The sequence below is a fragment of the Podarcis bocagei genome (genome assembly GCF_964188305.1).
Source record: "Podarcis bocagei genome assembly, chromosome: 1".
Classification (NCBI taxonomy): Eukaryota; Metazoa; Chordata; class Lepidosauria; order Squamata; family Lacertidae; genus Podarcis; species Podarcis bocagei.
In genome coordinates, this window is record NC_138125.1 from 60,556,638 (window position 1) to 60,579,333 (window position 22,696).

A 22,696-nucleotide genomic window follows, 5' to 3' on the forward strand; every position below is an offset into this window, starting at 1 on the left:
AGTTTTCATTGAGCTATTCATCATAAACTGTAAATTTCTTGCTTGGCTAGTCATACCAGTTGAGCTCCCATTAGTACATAAAAATTACTTTTGCTCTTGTTTCAACTGCATTGCTGCATACATATTTACAATGAAATTTAGCTGCCAATTTGTGGCCCACTAGCCTAAGCAGTTTGGTGTTGCTTGCAAACTTGAGCAGTTCACTCCTCTCTGCTGTTGAACCATATGGATATAAATTTATAACACCAGTCCTCTTATTCCATGCCCGCTAACTTTTATTGTCCCCATATGAACCAACTCAGACCCTGTGATCATCATCCAAGGCCCTTCACTGTGTGCCTCCTCCGTGAGAGGACTGGAGGGTGGCAACCTAAGAAAGGGGCCTTTTCTGTGGTGGCACCTGCTTGTGGGATGCTCTCCCCAGGGAAGCTCGCCTGGCACCTTTGTTACATATCTTCAGGTGCCAGGAAAAATCAGTCTTCTTCTCTCAGGCCTCTGGCTAATTAAACAATCTATGGCCTTTTAAACTGTGGGCTGGGGGTATTGTTTTTGTTTGGTACTATGGTATGTATTTTTCTGTTTTTATATTGTAAACCTTGTGATCCTCAGATGGAGGGTGGTGTAGAAATTTAGTAAATAATAACAACAACTTTACACAGGAGCATTTGGTGAGGGAGTTCTCTGGCTCTCACAAATTCTGTAGTAGTTGAATTTTTTTTTTAAGTGCCAGATCTACACCTTTACAGACCACCACATACCATGTGGCACTTAGAAATCTGTATCAGTGAAAGTGCGTCAAATGTCTATTCTTCTAGAAAATCAGGACTGTAGCTGTTGTACGGGAGTCTGGTTACAAAGAAGCTTGGAGATGTTAGAAAGGGGAAACACTTAAAATGTAAAATTAAGGACTTGAAAATTAGGTAAATCATTCCACAAACCAGTTTGGGTTTCTGCCCCCCTGGTTTTAAACTAGGATCACGCTGAAATAAATGGAACTAAAATGTTTAAACCCATGGTGAATTAGAATGTGAATTACATGCTTACGTTCTGATCCTGAAGTGACAAATATCTGCAATGGTACACACAGAGCACTGATATATAATGCCCTCACAGATGGGCCATACTCATACCAATCCATGATAAAACCTTACTGTCAAAATATTACATGTATAGACACAAATGTAATTGGTTCAGTCGCAGCAGAAGTGCCTTCATGTTTAAGCAAATAATCCCCAAAGTTGAACTTAACCTACTTCAACTTCACCCAGTTCTACAGCAAGTAATATTTATGTCTGGCAATGGTTGTTTCCAGTGCAGCACAATTCCAGTGTTGATGAGGCTGCTTCACTAGTCTATCTTCACAGGACATCAGGGCAATGCCGTACAGCAAGATGAGTGTTCCTTTTCTGGAGCAGTGGCTCAAATAACTGAGCCTCGCAAGCATTCATGAAACTGAAAAACCCCACAAATTAAGGTGCCGATTCTGGTATTACAGTCCAGACACATGATAACCCATTCACAACACCCGTCCAACATATGTAAATCTATTGATAATGGCATCTCATGTAGACTTGAACCTGGAAAATGAAGAAAGTCAATGGGAAACGAAGCAAGAGAAAATAATTACTAAATAGAAATGGTCAGGGAGGGAGGGGGAAGTTTATGGCTTCCTTGGAAATAACTGGACTGGGGTTGGAGGGAGAGAAAGTGGTGATTAACCAAATGCAGATCCACTAGGCAACTATACAGTGCAAACTGCCCAGGTGTGTTTGGGCCATTTCACACATTATACAGAGGTAAGCTTGGATTTGGCATGGAGTGTATATTCAACAGACAGCTGCAGCCTATCATTGCTTTCTTACACGTGTCCCTGTACAATACATCCTTCGCTCTAGTCACAGCCTGTTTTTCTGTGCCCTTAAGTACCTAGCTATGGAGGAGGCTGCCCACTGTATTCCTGCATGTAGTCAATTTTCTTCTAATAATAGATTTAAGGCAGAGTCCCCTGGAGTGAGCTCATCAAGAAAAAGCAATTCTTTTTCTTTTACATTCTAAAAGTAGATCTTTTAAAGTATACCTCCAATTTTCATTCCGGGGGGAAAGACCCAGTTATCAGAACTTTGGGAAACACCAATATAGTGCGTTTAATTCTGCACACATATATTAATGGTATTTTCACATTCTGTAGTTGTTCAGGCTTTGAATAAACTGTTGTTGCAGAGATGCAAACTGCTATTCTATTCACGCGCCATGATTTAGGTGTGAGAATGTGCACAGAATAAGGATGCACACGCTCTAAGGTATTATTGGAATATTAAAACAATTCCTATGGTCACTACGCCTGTGATGAACCCACATCTGAATTAACTTTACAGAGCTCAGATTATTTTACTGCAGCAGTGGCCGTCTAAACATTGTCAGACTCCAACTCTCACCAGCACCAGCCAACATGGCTAATAGTCAGGGATGATGGGAATTGTAGTCCCAAACATCTGGAGGGCTGGAGTTTGTTTATGCCTGATCTAGAAGGTCACAAGTTCTCCCCGTTTGTGTAGCTACCCTCTCTTGCTCACCTGTCCTTGGGTGTCCATCTCTTTGAGATCTTTTTGGGTGTCCATCTCTATCTGTCTTTCTTTATATGTGAAGTTAAAGAATGGTAATGGAGGTGGAGAGTTGCTGTTTGTTTGCTGTATGTCATTGTAAATGGGGAAACCTTAACTATGAATATAAAAAAAAATCTACATTGTTAGCTTACCTCTTTATTTTTGGATTCTTTCCTTAGTGATTTTTCTAACACTTTAGCTTCATATTCAGCCCTGGGGTGATCCTGCAAATAAGTCAATAGGCTAGTGAGCCATGAAACCCATTTTCTACCCATTCAAATGTTCAAGAACAAAAACAAATAAAGGTTCCAGTGTAATTTAATGTTAAAAAATTAAATGTTAATCTTATTTGAAAAATAAAATGTTAAGATTTAATTTAAAATGCTTGCTCATGTCATTGCTCTCTGTTGGTGTGTCATTGTAGCTAAAGACCTTAAGCTATAATCTGCAATGCTGCTGGCTCAGCTGATGTCCTTGCTTTGATGGTGACACTGCTGTTGCGAGATTGGCTGCTCTCCTCTCTCATATGACACAGCAGCTGCATCACACAGTTAGGGATGGGACAGAGGCAGGATTATGGCCAGCAGTAATGCAAATCAAGTACAACCCTGCAACAATTTCTCTAGCAGTAAATGGTTTATATTGCATAATGTGCTGATTTGCAGCCTTGCAATTCGTTTTAAACTGGAACCTTTCATTTCAGTCATTGCACAGAGGCCATTTGTAAGACTGTTCATCTGAGCTGATGTTACCATAAATGACCCAATAAGGGGCTGGGACAGCAATAAGGTGGTTTGATTTTAAGCATTCAGTTCATGGACACATGAGATGCTCTTTTTTATCAGTTAACCTGATCGGTCTTGCCAAAAGAATGCATTTCAGATTTGCCAAACATATGTGAAAATAATCAGAAGTTGAAGGAATGAGACAGCCAAAAGATTCAGAAAGTGCCTTAAAAATGCATTAGATGGATATGGGAATGGATATGAAAAAGTCCCAACAGGGATATATATATACAGTATAGGAAGAAAGAATCATTGCAGTGGAAGGAATTCAGATGCTAGGAAGAAAGAATGAGGTGAGATCAGAAGGCATCTTTCACCACTCGACAGATCAAAAAGGTAGAGAAATTTCAAAAAAAATAAATAAAAATAAAAATAAATCCAAACCTTGACTGCCTCCTTCAGGAAACCATAAAAAACACAAACAAACATAAAAATTAAAATTACTTCACTGTTGCACAATTCTGCACTGGATACAATTGTTTTTATTCATGTGAATGTGGCTGAAGGAATCAGAAGAGACATGGCTGCATCTTTGGGGAAACTGTCTTCTTTTGTATTTATATTAATGTTATATTGGTAGCATGAAAGGAAACATATTATTGCATCAAGATGAATGAGTTTAAGTAACATGGTGGTATACAGTCTGGATGGTGACATGTGATTAAACCCTCAATGGAATAAACAACAACTACATGAAAGAACAGTTGTGCGCTGGAGTTCCAGCCAGTGTTCATTTCAATGGGACGAGAAGCTCCTGGGGATTTCGTCTCACACTATTTAACCTCTTCAGTCTTCAGCAGGATTTAAATGCATGCTCAAGAGCTTGGCTCATAGGGCTGAATTAGTGGGACTGGAGTGTGTTAAGTGAAAAGTAAAATACATTCTATTAACAGCAGTTATCTCAGGTCACAGGCTGTTACCATTGCAGAGAACACTGAACATAACCCTGAAAGATATTTGCCACTAGAAGGATACAGTTAATCCTTTCCACTTTCATGTAAGCTAACAACAAGGTACCAAAAATAAAAGAACAGTTGTCTTATGGTATCCATAAAAACACCCTCCCATTGTTATCCAATAGGTTACGTCTCAATCCTAGGTATGCATGTGGGGTTCATGTTAGCCCAGCGACATGTTTGCAAGCAAACAACAGGATCAGGGCCTTAGAACACTTTGATGTCACTGAAGACCTTTCAACACAATGGTCAAAAAAATATTAAGGCTGTAATTTATATTTATTCATTTCAATATGTATCACCTTTGACATTGAGTGTAGAGGCTTGATAAAGATCAGCTGACAGTGTAATCCCTGTCACGTTTGGGTGTCTGCTGGGTGTACATGTAGACACCCGCAGGAAGCAGATGACCCACCCTAAATTCTGCTATCCCAGCCCTAAATTAATGATTACACTAAAGTGAATATTTAGTTTGATAGACAAAATTGTGCCTCTGATTAATTGTACAGCGTTTTAAACATTTTAATGTAAGCACTGCAGTTGGCAAACATTATCTTAAAAGAGGTTTTCCTTGTGCTCTCTCATAAAAGAGGAAATGTCTCTTCTAAGATGATGCCTAGGATGACACACATATACACAACCTAAAAACAAAGTTCTGTATACATTTGCTTCAGAACTATCATTTTTATTCAAATGCAAATTCAGTTGGTTTACTCAGCTCAGATTTGTTTAACTGTAAAGTAAGCCCTCAACGTACACAGGGGTTCTGGTTCTGGGGGTCGCACCTAAAGCTGAAACTGCATATTTTATTTTATTTATATATTTTTGTTTGCCAAGTGCATAAAGCTGAATGTGCACAAGTTAAATGCTCATAGGTTGTGGGTTTGCTCTATACTATGCTATGTTATGCCAAAACTAGCTGTGATTTATGGTAGTAGAAGATCCTCACAGCAGTTCAATGGAACCTTGTCTGCTCACCAGAGTTTTAAAATATGAGAGATATGAACTCTAACCCTGGAGAGGTAGATCACACAGTGCAAAAATAAATTGAAAAAGGAAAGTGGAGGGATAGGAAAATTGCAAAATGGGAATGTTTGTTGGAGAGAAGGGAGTAGCCTCAGGGTAAACGATTAAGTAGCCTCTCCTTAATCACACCCATTCTACTTCTGACTTCAATGACCTGGTTTTGGTTAAAGTATTTGGTGTGGTTCTAATCTAACTCTGAGTGTGAGCAAAACCCACCAACTGAACCTTCCAAAAATAAATTTGAGGGAAGTTGTGGCAAGTCCGAAAAAGATAAATCCTTTAGGTTCACGAGCCTTTCCTAACAGCAAGAGGCAGTGATTGAGACATCCAAACAGAAACCACAGAAGTTCTCTTCAGGCATTCAGCCTGAACAGGCAATGGCAAAAACAATGACCAATTTTCCTGCAATAATAAGGCAGGTAATAAGAGGGAGGCTTCTAAGTACTCGGCCCTCCAGCTGTTTTGGGACTACAACTCCCATCATCCCTAGCTAACAGGACCAATGGTCAGGGATGATGGGAATTGTAGTCCCAAAACATCTGGAGGGCTGAGTTTGCTTGTGCCTGGCCAAGCTGAATGTGCTCTTAAACTCCCTTCAGACATGCTGAATGAGCAAATGGTGGGAGTGAAGGGTGGGGCAGGACATGTAGGGGTGTACGTGAGAGGGCTGAAGTGCATGCCTCAAGCTCCCTATACACATTTTGCTCTTGTTTAGGCTACTAAGCACCTCAAAAATTTATGCAACTCTGTCTTGAACCTAGTTTAGTGTAGTAACTTCATCCACTGTGGCCCAGTTTGCATGTCACAGCAAACATAGGTAAATGTTGGTCGTGATCACACTTTTCTTAGGCGCTTATTATGTCCTTCCCGTTTGCATACTAAGGAAACAAAGCATGATTCCTAGCTTAGCTTTATGAACAAGGGACCATGGTTTGTTTTATTCCAGCAAACCCTGATTAGTAAGCTACAGAAAGTGGTTTGTTAGGAGTAAAATGAGCAATCCCTGGTTCAAATCCCAAAACTAGGGGTTATGGTTTGTTTCCTTTCAGCGTGACCTAGATTGTAGGGTTCATCATGACATGCGATTGAAACCAGTAACACACTCAATTCTAATTTGGAAGCCCGGAAGTTATTTTATAAATAGAAGCTCACAACTAACACCAAAAAGCTACTTGATTTCCTTATTAAACTTCTAAAGCAGCATTTTAAGCAGTATTTATTCACTTTTTGAAAATGGAACTGTAAGGGATGGATTATACAAACACTGGATTGATTCACAAACGATTTCTAGGGAAATTTACATTTCAGGGGGAAAAAATGAAAAAACTAAACACTAAAATGTAACAAAAGCAAAACAGCAGAAAACATTATTTCAAAAGAATCAACATTTTCCTTTTTGCAGTTCTTAAATTATGTCAGTGCTCTCTAATATTTTCTACCTAATTTGGTGTCTTGAATTATTTTACCTTTCAATCAATGTTTGATATGCTGAATACAAGCTATAGTTTAAAAATCTAGGCTCACACAGAAAAGACAACTGAAGTACTTGCCACCTTGCATTTAGGAGAATTTTTCTCAAAACAGAGCAAATCACACATTTTTTTCTTACACTCCCCCTCCCGCTCTCCTTCATGGGTGTGCTCACTTAATATGTTTCCTGTATCAAGGGAGTCATTTGCAAGCTATATATGTTTTAATGCCCACAACACTAGGCGTGACCCTCATTTTATAGCTCTAACGTTATGCTTCCATGGTAACAAGACATGCTACCGTACTACCACACCCTTCCCAAACTTAGAAATAGTATATGTGCAGGATTTTCCTTTCCAATGGGTCAACAACTAAAAATGAAAGACCATTTGGCAGATGTAACAACCAATGAAACAGCACATAACAAAATTAACTTACTTCCTCTTCTTCAAACCCAGTCAGATCCCATCTGTAATTCAGACGCATCTGTTTTCTCTTCCAGTGTTCCATGAATGTAGCAGCTGGGTGGTTAAAAGAAAAAAAATACTTAGAAGAGCAGGCTAATTCTACCACTTGCAATTTGTTATGGTTTCCATTAACAAAACCAGAGATGGTTACATATGCTATACAGCACACTACTTTCTTTCCTCTCCAAAGATAAATTAAAACATTTCTTTAAAAGCCCAAAGTTGAATGGAAGACCCTACTGCAGGCATGGCCAAACCTGGCCCTCCACCTGTTTTGGGACTACTACTCCCATCATCCCTAGCTAACAGGACCAGCAGTCAGGGATAATGGGAATTGTAGTCCCAAAACTGTTGGAGGGCCAAGTTTGGTCATGCCTGCCCTACTGCCTTTAAGACTGATGATTGTAAATAATTGTAACTGATTTGATAACATTGGGTTACTAGTAAGTCTAAACACAAGAGAGGACACTTAATGCTGTTTTTGCAATTTTCATTTACAAATATTGTAGAAATAAAACAAAATAAAAGTTGCCTTGACTTTATTTACAAATATATAAGCAGTACATAAGATGAGGCACTCCTAAAAGGCAGAAGATTCACTATGGCATGCCAGATCCCCAGACAAATGCCTCAGCTCCCAATACGCCTTCAGCCAACTTACCACTCTTTTTCCTTTTGCCAGTTTCACAGAATCTGCCTTTCTCTCCCCATGGCTGTGTATGTGTGTTTCACCTGTCTCACACTCTGATGGGGATCTCATTTAAACACAGGTGTTCCCAATTATTCCTGAGTGATTAGCATCCATGGAGGCTCAAACAACTATTCTGGGCTATTAACCCACAATTTTCAAGAGGGATTTAATATTCAAGCTGTGTGAAGGGTGAGGATGGCTTAAAATTGAAATGCCCCCACTTGCAACCAAAGTTGTGGTCCATTTTTTTTTGTCAACCCAGATCCATGGTTCCCAAATCTGGATTCATGCTTGAAATGAATCCAGACCCCTTCTTCTCTCCTATGCCAGTTCATAGGCAAAGGGAGGGGGAGACTTCAGGGAGTCTAGCTCACTAATAGGCAGGTTGACTGACTGACTGGTTAACTTAGGCATAGGCAAACTCGGCCCTCCAGATGTTTTGGGACTACAACTCCCATCATCCCTAGCTAACAGGACCAGTGGTCAGGGATGGTGGGAATTGTAGTTCCAAAACATCTGGAGGGCCGAGTTTGCCTATGCCTGGGTTAACTCTAGAATTTGACATGGTGCTTGTGAATGCTCAGAAACTTCTAAACCTTTATACACTTCTAAGCATTTCAATTAAAGCATCATTTCTTGTGAGAACAATGTTGGGGAATGGAAGAACCTGCTCTCTGACACCTGAGATGTGTATTTTTGGAACATACCTTACTTTTGTGAAAGTAATTTGTTTGAAACTGTTTGGCATGTTATATTTTAAATTGCTGTAACCTGTCTTGTGACCTTAGGGTGAAGGGTGGGTAAATAGTAGGAGCAATAAATTATTTATTACACACACACACACACACACACACACACACCACACCACACCACACCACACCACACCACACCACACCATTTCTCAAAAGATCTAAGGGAGGTGTGCAACTTTAGAAACACATTACATTACATTCCCTTGTTGCCACCCTCTGAACCTCTCTAGGAGTGGAGACATAGAGAAGGCCCTCAGATGACAAGTGCATGGTCTGGGTTAGTTTGTATGAGGAGAGGCGGTTCTTAAGGTATTGAGGCCCTGAGCCGTGTAAGGCTTTATAGGTCAACACCAGCACTTTGAATTGGAAACTGATCAGCTGCCAGTGCAGTTATGCCAGGTTTGGTGTTATACGCTCAAACCGTCTTGTTCTGGTGAGCAATCTGGCCATTGCATTCTGCACCAGCTGAAGTTTCCGAATCATCTTCAGAGGCAGCCCTGCGTATAATGCATTGCAGTAATTCAACCTAGAGGTTGTTGGAGTGTAGGCCATAGAAGTTAGGCTTTCCCTGCCCAGATAGGGGCATAGCTGGGCCACCAACCGAAGGTGGCAGAAGGCACTCCACACCACTGAGGCCACTTGGGCCTCAAGTGACAGCAGCGGATCCAGGAGCACCCCCAAGCTATGTACCTGTTCCCTCAAAGGGAGTGTAACCTCCTCAAGAGCAGGCAATCTTCCACCCATCCAGTCCAGGGAACCACCTAGTACCAGTGCCTCGGTCTTATCTGGATTGAGCTTCAGTTTATTGGCTCTCATCCATTACTGAACCAAGGCACCAGTCCAGCACATCCACTGCCACACCTGCAGATGTAAAGGAGAGATAGAGCTGTGTGTCACCAGCGTACTGCTGACAAGACACACCAAAAGGCCGGATGACTCCTTGCCTCAAACTCCTTGGAGGAAAGGCAAGATATAAATATAAGACATAAATACATGAATTGGAGCACCCACCTGTTGCAGGTTAGCCCCTCACTTCATGAAAATAAGACTGCAGGGGCAATCTATTATCTGGGTTTCCCCCCTATTCTTTGAAAATATTACTAAAACCTTGCATTTTTGTTAAGCATTTGCAATGAGTGATCACAGGAGAAACCTTCCCGATAAAGTAATTGTCAGCCCGAAGCTGCAATAATACGTTTGGGGCTGCTGGAACCCTCTGCATCAATCCTCAATTCCATTACTTGCAAATTTCAGCAGCAGCACTATTTGGGACTTATGCAGATTTCCTTAAGGTGAAATCATCTTAAATCCAAGCACTTCAGCTTAACTGGACAAATGACTTACAAGAAAATATGTAAAGAAGGAAATGTAAAACCAGTAATTGCGCTGGAACCTAGAGAGTGGCTATAATTTCATTTTCAATGGGGAAGCTACTATAAAGGAGGGGCACAGCGACAACTCTTAAGCTGCAGCAAACACAGCTTGTGTACATCAATCTATGTGCCACTGAGGTTGGGGAAGGCCCTGGGGACATGGATTTGAATACTGGGAACAGACCAGCACTACACAGTAAATAAGTAATTGTGAAAGAAGTAAGCGTGCTGAGAAAGCCTAACCCCAGGGGAATTGCTCTGAAGTGACTGCTAACAGATGTGATCAACAAGCTGTACTGAGATCCCAGTAAAACCCTGGAGAAAAGGAAAATGGGAGGAACTAGGCAAGGTCTCCACGTATCTTAATTACGCAGCAACAATGGGAATTTGCCAACATGTTTTAATCATGTTTTATTCAGTTCTGTTAATCTGTTCTGTATCTCCTGTGCATAAATCTTAGAAACTCATTGCACACTGACATCATAATTATATATAATAAAAAATTATAATCCTTAAAATGGTGCTTTTGGCTTTCTGTAGCTTGTTGATAGCTTTTTGGGGATGCTTGGTATAGTTGCTGAATGGTACATGCATATAAAGTGAGAATTATGGATAATGAAAGACTTCTCTTCCCCACCCCCCTTGGCTACCAGGAATCCCTCTTTTACAGCGTTAGCCATAAAGGAACTGTAGCACTCTCTAACATGCAGATATGCTAGGTCCAAGGAGATGACCAGGATGTGTCTTTGTAGCTGGATGTTTGTGTTTGTGTGTGCAGTGAAACTCTTTTTTTTTAACGTCTACTCTCCAAACCACTGGTTGTGCATGCATTTTTGTCATGATGTCATGCAACCTTGGCCTCAGAGAACAGAGCGCAGCCACAAACCACCAGGCTGCCATTTGAAACCGTAGCTCAGTGGGAGAGCACGTGCTTGAGTGCAGAATGTCCCCAAGTACGCTCCCTGCACAGCTTCAGCTCAAAGCAGACTCATGGGGAAAACGGGAGCCTCCACCTTAGACCGTGCAGAGCTGCGGCAAGTCAGAATGGATAGTACTAGACTAGAGAGACCTAGGGAGACATACATACCCTTTGAAAAATAAGATAAAATCTTGCCCTCTACCAACTAGCTCAACTAACACACTTGTTTCTCTTCCATTTTATACTTGTGAGGTTGGTCTCTTCAAGGTGGACATTGAAGACTTGCATTTGCCACAGTGATAGCAACATAATTTTTTGAAAGGCTTTAGAGAGCAAATATCAGAGAGGAAGTGTGGGGCAACAACAAGGACTAGGAGTTTCATTACTAGATTACAAACTGCAATTTAGTCAGTTAGCTACAGTTAGCTACATTCTATTCATATACACTCCCTAAAAATCTGACTTCCCTTTGCACAAGCTTACAATACTTAGCTTGCAGCTGAACCACCATGATTAAAAGGACATAAAACACAGAAAACTATTTGGGTCCTCTTTTATGCAAGAGCAGGGTGGCCCAACTTTTCATACAAAGTGGGCCGCAACAGTACTTTGACATGAAACCTGTGGGCCACATGCTACTTTGCTGTGCACACGTGAGGGGGGGGGGGCGGAAGCGAGGCAAAAATTTGACGACCCCCAACCTTCATGCTGCCTTCCCAAAGCCAGTTAAGCAAGTTGCAAGGTTCTGGCAGGGACCTAGAGCGCACCCACCTCCTTCCCAAAGCTGGGAAAGTGATAACTAGGCTTTGGGAAGGAAAAAAGGTGGACTCTAGGACCGCATCAGAGCCCCCTCACGTTTCCTTTCCAAAACCCAGAGCCTTGCTTACTCTCAGGCCACATGTTGGACTGCCCTGTGCTAGAAATAGCCAACTTAGCAATGAAGTGTGTATGGGTATGTACATACAGACTTGCCAATGTAACCAATGGCAAAAAAATTAAATACAAAGTTGAACAATCCATCTCTGTAAAAATAAAATAATAAAAAAACAAAATGAAGAAGCTCCAAAACCATAACATATAAATAAAAGACATATAAATAAAAAAAATCCTTCCTGTAGCACCTTAGAGACCAACTAAGTTTGTTATTGGTATGAGCTTTCGTGTGCATGCACACTTCTTCACAGTGATTTTAAGATACTGCTCTCCACTGTCACTGGAGAAGGAGAGAAGGGTCAAAGTGATGCCTGGCTATATAATTCATGCCAAGCCACATAAAATTTGATAGCATAGTCTCTTCTTTCCCTAAACAAACAAAAATAACAGCAGGAAATATTTTTAGCACTTACAGTTGTGGAGAAAAGTAGCAAAACACGAGATTAAAATCTGCTTTAAAAACAGAAAATGTACTGGGGTCGTCCCTACAATCATCCCTGAACCCAGGATTCCAGAATGCTCTCTGGCCTAAGCCTAGACTAGTCCACCACAGCGCTTAGAGACAATTCTGGAAGGTAGAACACCAGTGTGGACATGGAAAGTACTCTAAAATAGGCATCTTTATTTAATAATCATAGACTCAGCCCAGCTTCTTATTGAACTCAACAGCTGCAACTGATGGGATTTCAAACCAACAACAACATGGGGGCGGGGGGGGGGGGCTAGTGTTTTCCCACTCTGGTCTATAGGACTGTTTTGACTAATGGACTAGGCAATGGCCACTTCTGATTAGAGGAGTTCTGTTTTCAGTGTATCATATTTTCTGAGTACCTGGAGACTAGACTGAGGGACTTGCAAATGTATTGGAAAGGGAGGGAAAGGTGAAAGGGAGAGAATGGATATTTGATTGCCTGGATGAAGGGATAAGACTATTTAAAGACACGACATTCTGCTTTGGCTTATATATCACATTTCTCAATACATGTAATGTGACAAGCCACTCTACATGATAACAAATCATCGATCTCTGTGGCATAGGTTGTTTTGCTCAGATTCATCTTCCTTCCTTTTTGGCTTCCCTCTTGCTGACTGCAGTATAAAATTAAATCTAAACTCAATCAGTCCATATTTCAGCTTGCCATTATGACACAGACACCCCTTACCACCCCACTCCTATTAAGTAAAATATACAGTTGTGTGTGTTAGCAGTATAAAAAAAAATGATGATTTAGTCAAAAGGGGTGGTGGTGGTGGAAAAAGCCAGGTCCTGAAGTCTCACAGAGGTAACTTGACTGAAATGCATTTTAATATGAAAAAAATTGATTCCCTGTACAGCTGAGCAAGTGGAAACTTGAACTGTATTTCTCATATCAAATGGCATAATACATGTCATCAATAATGAAAAAGTTTTCTATGTGGCAGGCAATTATCTTAATTTAAAAACAAACACAAGCACCATACTACAATTTCATGCAGGGTAAGAATAATTGCTGCAAATTCTGTTGTCTAAGCTGCTGTACTTTACTCTCCATATATCTAATATTTGAAAGCGGGGCAACAGGGTGCAGACATCTTAGACAAGTGCCTTCTTGCGAGCGTATGCAGCAACAAGTGTTTGACAGTTTTAATATGCATTTATAATGGATTTCTACTGGACCATCTGCTCCTCCTGCTGCTGCTACATACATGTTCTTCAATATTCCAACATTATTGACTCCACACTGGCTTTCCTTGAATCCTCCTGGGCCACTGTTTCCATCTCCATAATCCACTCCCCTTTTTCAACAGTGGAAATCAGTAGCACTATCATGCCTTGCCACCCTGCCACCCCACTTTTTCTGCAGCTACAGCTCATCAGCCCAGACCAGGTGATCTGGGGTCCTAACCAGGTGTGTGTGCTGGGGGGTGGGCGGGAATCTGGGTTATGACCACAGCCAACGGATGTAACTCTTACTTTTGTACACAAGTCTATATTTCGGCCACACAAAAGCCAGAGGTTTTCAGACAAACATCTGTCCATGGTGCATGCAGGCAAGCAGAAGCCATCGTCCAAGAATACAATTTAGCCAGGCAAAAACACACGAGGAAGGGGTGGAGACGGCATTAGCCAAATAGCTAGATACTATCAGCCAAGACAGGAAAGGATCATGCAAACAAGTGCTAGTGGCCCACACATCTCTAAGTACCTTGTCTACATTCTCAGGTTGCAACAACTGAAACCCACCCAGGCAATAATGGTGATATTATGCTCTATAAGAGCATCTTGCTTATGGACTGCATTCAACACCACCTCCAAATTGGAATAGGTGTAATAGATTTCATTATGTGCAAACATTCATATCACATTATCTCAGGTATGTGCTGCATGTGTGAGAATGCATGTGCAAGATCCCCCATTGCACATTCAGGATCATGTCATGCTATGAAGGCAAATCCTTACTCTTTTTGAATTTTAACAGCTAGATCTCAGGTGGGTTTTTTTTTTACATTTTACACAATCCGCTTGGTGCATAGCTTTCAATTGCTACAGCATCTCAATACCTGGATCATGGAAGGCTCTTTGCAAAAGTGGGATGCCCCTCAAAAATAAAAGGACACCTTGAGAGGTACAAACAGCATCCTATTGATAACACTAATGCACTTAGCAGCTTGGTCATTATTCAACCGTACTTTGTTAAAGGCCATTTCTATAAGAACCGCCCCCCCCAACAATAAATCTTTGCTCCAATGGTCTAATTTGGAAGCCAAGTCTGCAAATAGATTTTGTTGGCATGCTCTGCAATCCCCTTAATGCTATCTATACATGCCATGCAGCAGTTTTATGACAAATGCTTCATTTTATATTCATCCAAGCAGCTTTCTATTTTAACCTTCAGTTCAAAACATAAATATAAGGGTGGCAGTTTTATGGGAGAAGGAAAAAAAGGGGGGGATCTACAGATAATTAACTGTTGAATTGTACAAACACTGATTTATCCTCCTGCTTGTTTCCTTCCGCAAGTAAGCAGATTAAAAACCACAGCCAATGCCCGGGCCAACCAAAGTCGTGCAGACATTCTTACCCCACAGAGCCATGAAGACTGAGAAGAAGACAGTTGCTGGGTTGTCAAAGAGATGGCTTGCCCGAGATGTGGCACAAGCGGAGCTCAGCTTCCAATAGCTACAGGTTCTATCGCATAAGGGACACATAGTAATATTGTTCCTCTGGTCACACATCTCCATGCTGAGGGAAAACAAACAGTGCATGTCAGGTAAATACAAACCATTCTTCAAACTTGGTGTTTTCTTGTTCTGCTTCTCCCCTGGTCCCAATCTGTAATTTATACAGATTGTATATTCACCTGACTGACATGCCAAAAGCTCTTTTCATGAATCCACCCCCTCATTTCAGACTTACCTATGGCTGTTTATACACAGTACATTGAAAGCATGCACCCCAAATCCTGAGAACTGAAGTTTGCTAAGAGTTCTGGGAGCTATAGCTTTGTACACTTTAAATATATAGTGTATATGCAGTCTATATGACAGTATTAGCTGCATGAAGTTACAGTACAAAAAAAAGGAAGAAGGGAAGTAGCACTGATTCCTTTATAGAGACTCTGCCCTTAAATGTTTGTCTGTTATGCTGGTGTAGCTCTGCTATTGCTGTATTTTGTGATGTCATGCTGATCTAAGTATTTTTGTGCTGGTACAATATTGTATGCTTAGGGCATGAAATGTTTTTCCCGGACACCTAGGAGCCTGCAGAACACCAGTGCCCTAAGTCATTCTACTCCATTCTCCTGAGACGCAACTAGTGTTGTTGTAGTTACTGAGCTATACTGGCCCAGTGTCAGTGTAAAGTGGCCAATATAATCTAACATGTAGCAACAGTTAAGGAAACCGGGACAGGCCACAGAATTGTGCTGTCCCTCAACCTTTCCTCCGCCCTCTGCATTCTCCTTTTCCTTCCCTTTTCAGCATTAACTACTGCTGCACTGCCATTAACCCTGGTTAATACTGGCCAGTGTTTGCTTTTAACCAGAGCTTGAAAGCAGGGTATGAATATGGTCTTCAGACACCAGTTAAAGATAATTGTGGTTAATGTTAACTTTGGCTAGCACAATGCAGATAGAAAGCCATAAGATGGAAGGAAGAAATTCACATTGCGGCTAGGGAGGAAACACCAGCTCTGTAACCTGTTCTCATTCCATTTACGTACACGTTCCATAAATTATTTCTGTACCAGACCATTGCCTATCACTAATTTTCCCTCAGTCTAGGAATTATAGCAAGTAAACAAGTCAAGGCAGTTTAGGCATTTCAATGGAATTTGCCCCAGGTTGACTCCTATCTCCTGGTACCTTCATGGCACAAAGAACTTGTTTAGGCAGGCATTTCTATAGGAATGAGAAAGACAGGGCAAGGGTGAGCCTTCTCTGGAAACAGACTTCAGAGGAACCCTCACTATGTACAAATGTACAAAGTATACATGGACTCAGAGCTTAATTTGCAGCACAGCTCTCTGAAGACCTGCTTTCAGTGCCATCCCTTAAACATGTGTAAGTAACAGAATGCTTTGGAGCATGTGCAAAATGCATTCCCCATCCCATTAGTCCTCTTCAATTTGCAGAAGGAGAAAAGCATATCCAGGCTGGTTGAGGGTTTTTTTTGACACCTACTCCCTTCAACCTTTTAGCATGCGTCCAAGCAGTTTTCCACTTGACCAGCATTTTCTAGGCATGGGTCTGGGCAGTTTTCTCCTTTCTCAGGGAAAACCCGCTCTTTAGCTTTAAATCAGAACAAACAGCAATCCATGGAAAATTGGGTTGCTGTTTGTTCTGAGTGAGCACTAGAGAGCAGTTTTCCCTGGGGAAGAGAAGCAGGACAAGAGCAAGTGTGGATAAGCTCATAGCCTCTCCAGAACTCCTCCCAATGTGTAACCATTTTTCTTGAACTATGATGCTTAATAATAAAAATGACCATTAGAATCAAACTCATGCTTCAAGGAATATGAGAAGTCACGGGGGAAAGGGTTAAGTGGTGATCTACTATGTATTTTGGAATTTGTTTGTTTCCTATGCAATTCTGGACTGGATTACTTCAGAGAATGACATTTCAGAAGCCTAGTTCTAGGGATGCCAGTGCAGATGTTTCTGGACTCCAACTCCTATTATTCCTGACCATTGGCCATTCTTACTGACGGGGTTTGTAGGCCAATAACATCTGGAGAGCATCACATTGGCTATGCCTGGTCTATACTAAGGAAACTCTTTCCTCCCACATGCCACACTAAGTTCTGAACCCCTTATGTCTAATCTTTGCAGCGATTCTATCATCCAGATACCACAAGGAAACAAAAATGTTGAGGAAAAACAGACATTTCCCATAAATTAGAACTGCGTCGCAAGTTGCAGCACTTAACTAATATACATTATTAGCATCCTTCTATTTCCTGTACCCTATATTGATCTATTTTCAATTAAAGATCTGAAAGCTTTAGAAAGCAGCCACAGAAAATGTGACTCTTGAGAGATATAAGGCAAGTAAGCTGATATCTTTTTCCCGAATAAAACCTGTTGGTGTCAGAGTATGCAAGCTTTCAAGACTGATGACTGCAAGTTACATATAATTGATCATTAAGTGAAGTTAGTAAAACTCCCATCTTATCAGCTTTGGACCACATGCAGTACAGTTCTGTACATATATTCAGAAGTCCAATTGACTTCAATGAAACTTACTCCCAGGTAAATGCGTACAGAGCATTGCAGCCTCATTCTTAGAGAATAGCATTGTATATAACAAGCTAAATAAAAAAATAAAAAAGTTGTCCAGTAGTGCCTTAGAGACCAACTAAGTTTGCTCTTGGTATAAGCTAACTAGCTATGTGCTTCTAATTTCAGCAGTGTGTAGATATTTCGATACTCAAAATTAATTCATCTCCCATCTATGAAACGGTCAAGCAGTTTCTGTGCATGGAAGCTGAGTACCTATTAGCACTCAATAGTTTTTTGTATATAAGCATCTCTGGATTTGGGGCGGTACTTGCCCCTTATATATACAAGACTCATCAACAGGCATGAAATAAGCTAACACTTATACTTTCATCTACTGTTATTTATACATTTATCTTGAGTTCAGCAGTGTTAGCTATGTGTGAGAAGTTAATATACCTGCACAGTTCATACAGCTGTAATCAGATGATAAACTTATTTCATTTCCTGTTGATGAGTCTTGTACACGTAAGGGGCAAGTGCAGTGAAAGGAGCAGGAATGGATCTCTTCATGTAGAGGGAGGGTGTTATCTCTGCTTTTTAAACATTTTTATTGTTTTATTGTTTCTTCCGATGCCCCTTCCATGGGCGGTTCAGAGGGTGGCAACACAAGAATGGGCCTTTTCATTGGTGGCCCCTTGCTTGTGGACTGTTCTCCCTAGGGAGGCACATCTGGCACCACCCTTATGTAGTTTTAGATGCCAGGAAAAACGTTTTCTCTCCCCAGGATTTTGGCCAGCAGTTGGAAGGTTACTGTGGCCTTTTTTTTTTAGTGTGGTGGGACCTGTAGTCCTGCCTTTTTGTTAATTTTGTTTTTTAGTCTTTTCTTTGAATTGTCATATTTTTAGGTTTTCATTGTTTATTGTTGGTTTTAATTGGTTTGATGTAACTCACTGTGAGTTACCTTTGTTAAAAAAAGGCAATTCACGAATACAAGTGCTAAGACTAATCATATGAATTCTGAAATATTTTTTGTATTATTGGTCGTACAAGATTGTCAGTGATTGTCAGTGATTCTAAATCTAATGTTTCCCATTTCCTTTTATGAAGATAAAGCAAGCATGACTGAGCAGACTGGACATTCCCTGTGTCATAAGAGGAAATGAGGACGTTTTGAACACGTGGAAGATGGAAACCCACAAATGTGTATGTTACCTTGGTATGTTCTCGTCCACTGTTGCACAGCCATACAGGAACACGATAATCCCCACAATGGAAGCTGGAATAAGCATTTGTGTATAAACGCCAAGCCAGGCAAAATACAGTCCAATCTTTTCACCAAAGTACTTTCTGAAATACATTGAAGGGGAAACATTGTGTAATGTTTACTATTTCTTAAATTGTACCATGCTGAAGCTTATGAATCACACAGCAGGGTTGACTTTGAAGGAGAAAATAAGCCCTGTTGATTAGTTGGAATGCATTTCCCCTTGGAGGATTCTTGTCTGCATGCTGCTTGGAACAGATCCAGGACTGGAGGCACCAAGTAAGTCATCCATTCCTGCTTATCAGGCAGCTTTGCTGATCTGTTTCTATAGCTATCTTGGTCACCACAGGCTTGGTGAGGATCTCCTCACACTGGCTCGGTTCAGACACAATGATAAACCATGGTTTATTGTTATGAGGACAATAAGGCATGTCTTCATTCCTCCCTGCCCCAAGTGCAAGGCAAAGGAATTGGGAAGTTCAGCTTCTACTTAGTGGCAAACCACAGTACACCATTTCCTTTAAGCCAGGCATGGCCAAACTTGGACCTCCAGATGTTTTGGGACTACACCTCCCATCATCCCTAGCTAACAGGACCAGTGGTCAGCGATGATGGGAATTGTAGTCCCAAAACATCTGAAGGGTCAAGTTTGGCCATGCCTGCTTTAAGTAAAGCATAGTTTGCAAAATCCAGACACCATAGACAACTGTGGTTTGCCATTAAGTAGAAACAAAAGCTTTCAATTTCCTCCCCTCACACATGTCTGAAATGAGCTTTCCTTTTAGTGCACAGACTCTCCTGTTCCAAAAGCAATAAATGAAACCCAGATTCTAAGTGTAGAGTCTTAATTTAACAAAGTCTTCCTTTATTTTGTGCAGATGAATGTGATAAATGGAGCTGCACAATATATCAAAGTGTCTGGCCAAAAGTTGAAAGAAAATGAAGTAGGAGGTTAGAGAGAAAAATATATTCCCTTGCTGATTCTTTCAAGTGAAGCTTTCATTAAGTCAAAGTATATTGCTAATGGATACTGTTCCATCCAGCCGTAATGACTGCTTTTGTAGTAAGGTGGTGTCACTTGAATTTGGTGGTGGTAGCAGAGCATTCAGGTTTTTCCCAAGCTGCATCTCCCTGGGAAATGCTGAAAAGGGTGGAGTTGCAAGATAGTACCTGCCACCTGCCTTGTTACCTTTGGGGCCTTGCTATACATTGTGTTTAAAATGTGATTATCAGTTATGTCATTTAATAAAAAATAAAAAATGAAATACTAGGAATGTGGGAATGGGGGGAGTATCAGTTTGGTATCAATTTGTGGAAGTTTAGGCCACTCCTCCCCAGCTGTGATCCCATTTTCTCCACTCCTATTGTTGGACACAGCATGGTGTAGTGGTTTGATTGCTGGATTTGGACCTGGAGGGCCAGAGTTCAAATCCCCACACAATTATGAAGCTCACTGGGTAACTATGGACCAGTCTCTATCTCTTGGTCTAATCTATGCCAGAGTTGTTGTGAGGATAAAATCTGAGTGTGGGGGAATAACCATGCATGTTCCTGGAGAAAAGGTAGGATATAAATTGAATTAAAACAAAATAAGCATGATCTTAAGTTTGCGGAAGGGTCACAGTGCAGTAATAGAGAACATTATTGCATGCAGAAACTTCAGTCCCAGGCATCTCCAGGTAAAAAGGTAAAGGACCCCTGGATGGTTAAGTCCAGTCAAAGGCAACTATGGGGTTGTGGTGATCATCTCGCTTTCAGGCTGAGGGAGCCAGTGTTTGTTCGCAGATAGCCTTCTGGGTCATGTGGCCAGCATGACTAAACCATTTCTAGCACAATGGAACACTGTGACAGAAGCCATAGTGCATGGAAACACCGCAGCGGCACCTACTTGCACAGGTGTGTTTTCGAACTGGTAGGTTGGCAGGTGCTGGGACGGAGCAATGGGAGCTTACTCCGTTACGGGGATTCGAACCGCCAACCTTCAGATCGGCAAGCCCAAGAAGCTCAGTGGTTTAGAACCACTCTTGGTTGTCAAATTGAATACAGAGAGAGGATGAACATATGCCCTGGGCAGTTTGACTTTTCTCTTGAGCCTCAAGCTGTAAACAAACATTTGGAGGAAAGGGGCAAGGCAATATTTTAGGTTTAATGAGGGACCACATTCTCCTTACCTCACTAGGTCAATTGGTTGGTACTTATAAAAGACTCCATAACTTGCCCATTCCTCACACAGGAGCTGTAAAAGAAATTTAAAATTAAAACTAAAACTGCAAGCAAGCAGTTCCTTCCTTGCTTCCACTACAGAGTTCACATTGTCCTCTGGTGTCACCATCTTGTGGGTTTATGTTCTTTAATCCACCAATACATATAATTTGCATTAAGTATTGAACATGAGTTTGATGGTTTGGCTCACTGACAGCTTCTTGTATTAATCTACAAGAGAACTAACAGACAGATATAAAGGTGCTGGGGGGAGGGAGGGAGGCTAGAGCGGCCTTGATGTATGATTTGTAGCAATGCACATACTAGAAAGGCTCTTAATAGATCTGGAGGATGTTTGTTCTTTGAGTTATTAGTGTGGGTTAAGACGGAAGAACCTGGCTTATAGTCTCTGAACTAATATTATGCACTATATGAAAGATGCACACTGAACCTAAGAGTAGGACAAAATGATCTTTCTTTATTAGTCTTTCCTTCTTTTTTTACCACGATGTTAGCCAAATCAAATAAAGACCACTATTAGTATAAACCCATAAAATTAGAGAAAACTGAGCTGGCCACTTTCTTTCTTTCTTTCTTTCTTTCTTTCTTTCTTTCTTTCTTTTTTAAAAAGATTGATTATTCTTGTCACTGTGTAATGACAGGGAGAAAAATAACAATATTTGTGCTTGGTGTGTTATTGTTGATTGCTGCAATTCTGCCCCACCCTCAATTTTGTTCAACACCCCCTTTAAATGATGGCTATTGATTTTGATTTGTGCAAGTTCGTTGGATTACAGCCAGTGAGTTTTAATATTCCACAGAGGTATGCATTTCACTACCAAACACTACCTCCCTGAATTTACATCCAAACTCCTCAGGACACAGGGATAAGTCTGGAGGTCAGTTGGGCCAAAGCTATGACAGTAGAACGTCCAAACACAACCCTATCATGTTGCGGGAGAGGTGAGACTCTGGAGATCTCGCCATTGCAGCATTTATGAAAATCAGAGATCCATCATGAATTTGTTATGCTTGGCATGCAGTTAATCTCAATTCTTAAATTAAACTTCTGAAATAACCAAATTCTCCAAATGTCAAGGAAAGTGTTTCAGTTACTTTTGTGTGTGTGTAACACTTTTTTCATTTAGGACTTTTGGGCTGACCACTTGATTCATAGTTCATAATTGGAGGTTTTATATTGCAATCTGCAGAGTGAAAAATTGCAGCTGAATGAGGTGGCAATGAGGCTTCCTGGTTCAGTAGTGTGGGAAAATGGCCCGAATGGAAGAGATGTTCCACCACATCTGTCTATGCAAGCGAACACTTAGCGGAGCACTGCTTTTCTTCCCAATTGCTGGGTAGTAGATAAAGGAGTTGCATTTGGTATATTAAACCTTATGCAGGCTTATTGGAAGTAGTAATGCTAACTTGGACACATCAGAGCAACTTCCTGACTATACTTTACAGCGTGGAGCAACAGTACATTTAATCTCTGTTCTTAAATCAAACACGGATATTTAAGGTCACAGAGTTCGTCTGGATTTACACCACTGTGGGGT

The 22,696-nt window shown here is 41.0% G+C and overlaps 1 protein-coding gene across 6 annotated transcripts in view; it reads right to left on the bottom strand.

Moving 5' to 3' along the window:
• The window catches only part of ANO1 (anoctamin 1), a 159,890-nt gene that overhangs the window by 24,176 nt on the left and 113,018 nt on the right, over positions 1–22,696 (bottom strand). For all 6 annotated transcript variants that reach the window (XM_081163996.1, XM_081164000.1, XM_081163997.1 and 3 more), the window contains 5 exons: positions 21,107–21,171; positions 18,884–19,018; positions 15,038–15,198; positions 7,279–7,361; positions 2,756–2,827 (listed from right to left, as the gene is read on the bottom strand). In XM_081163996.1, the coding sequence (XP_081020122.1) occupies positions 2,756–2,827; positions 7,279–7,361; positions 15,038–15,198; positions 18,884–19,018; positions 21,107–21,171 (516 nt within the window). The remainder of the gene's footprint in view (positions 1–2,755; positions 2,828–7,278; positions 7,362–15,037; positions 15,199–18,883; positions 19,019–21,106; positions 21,172–22,696) is intronic.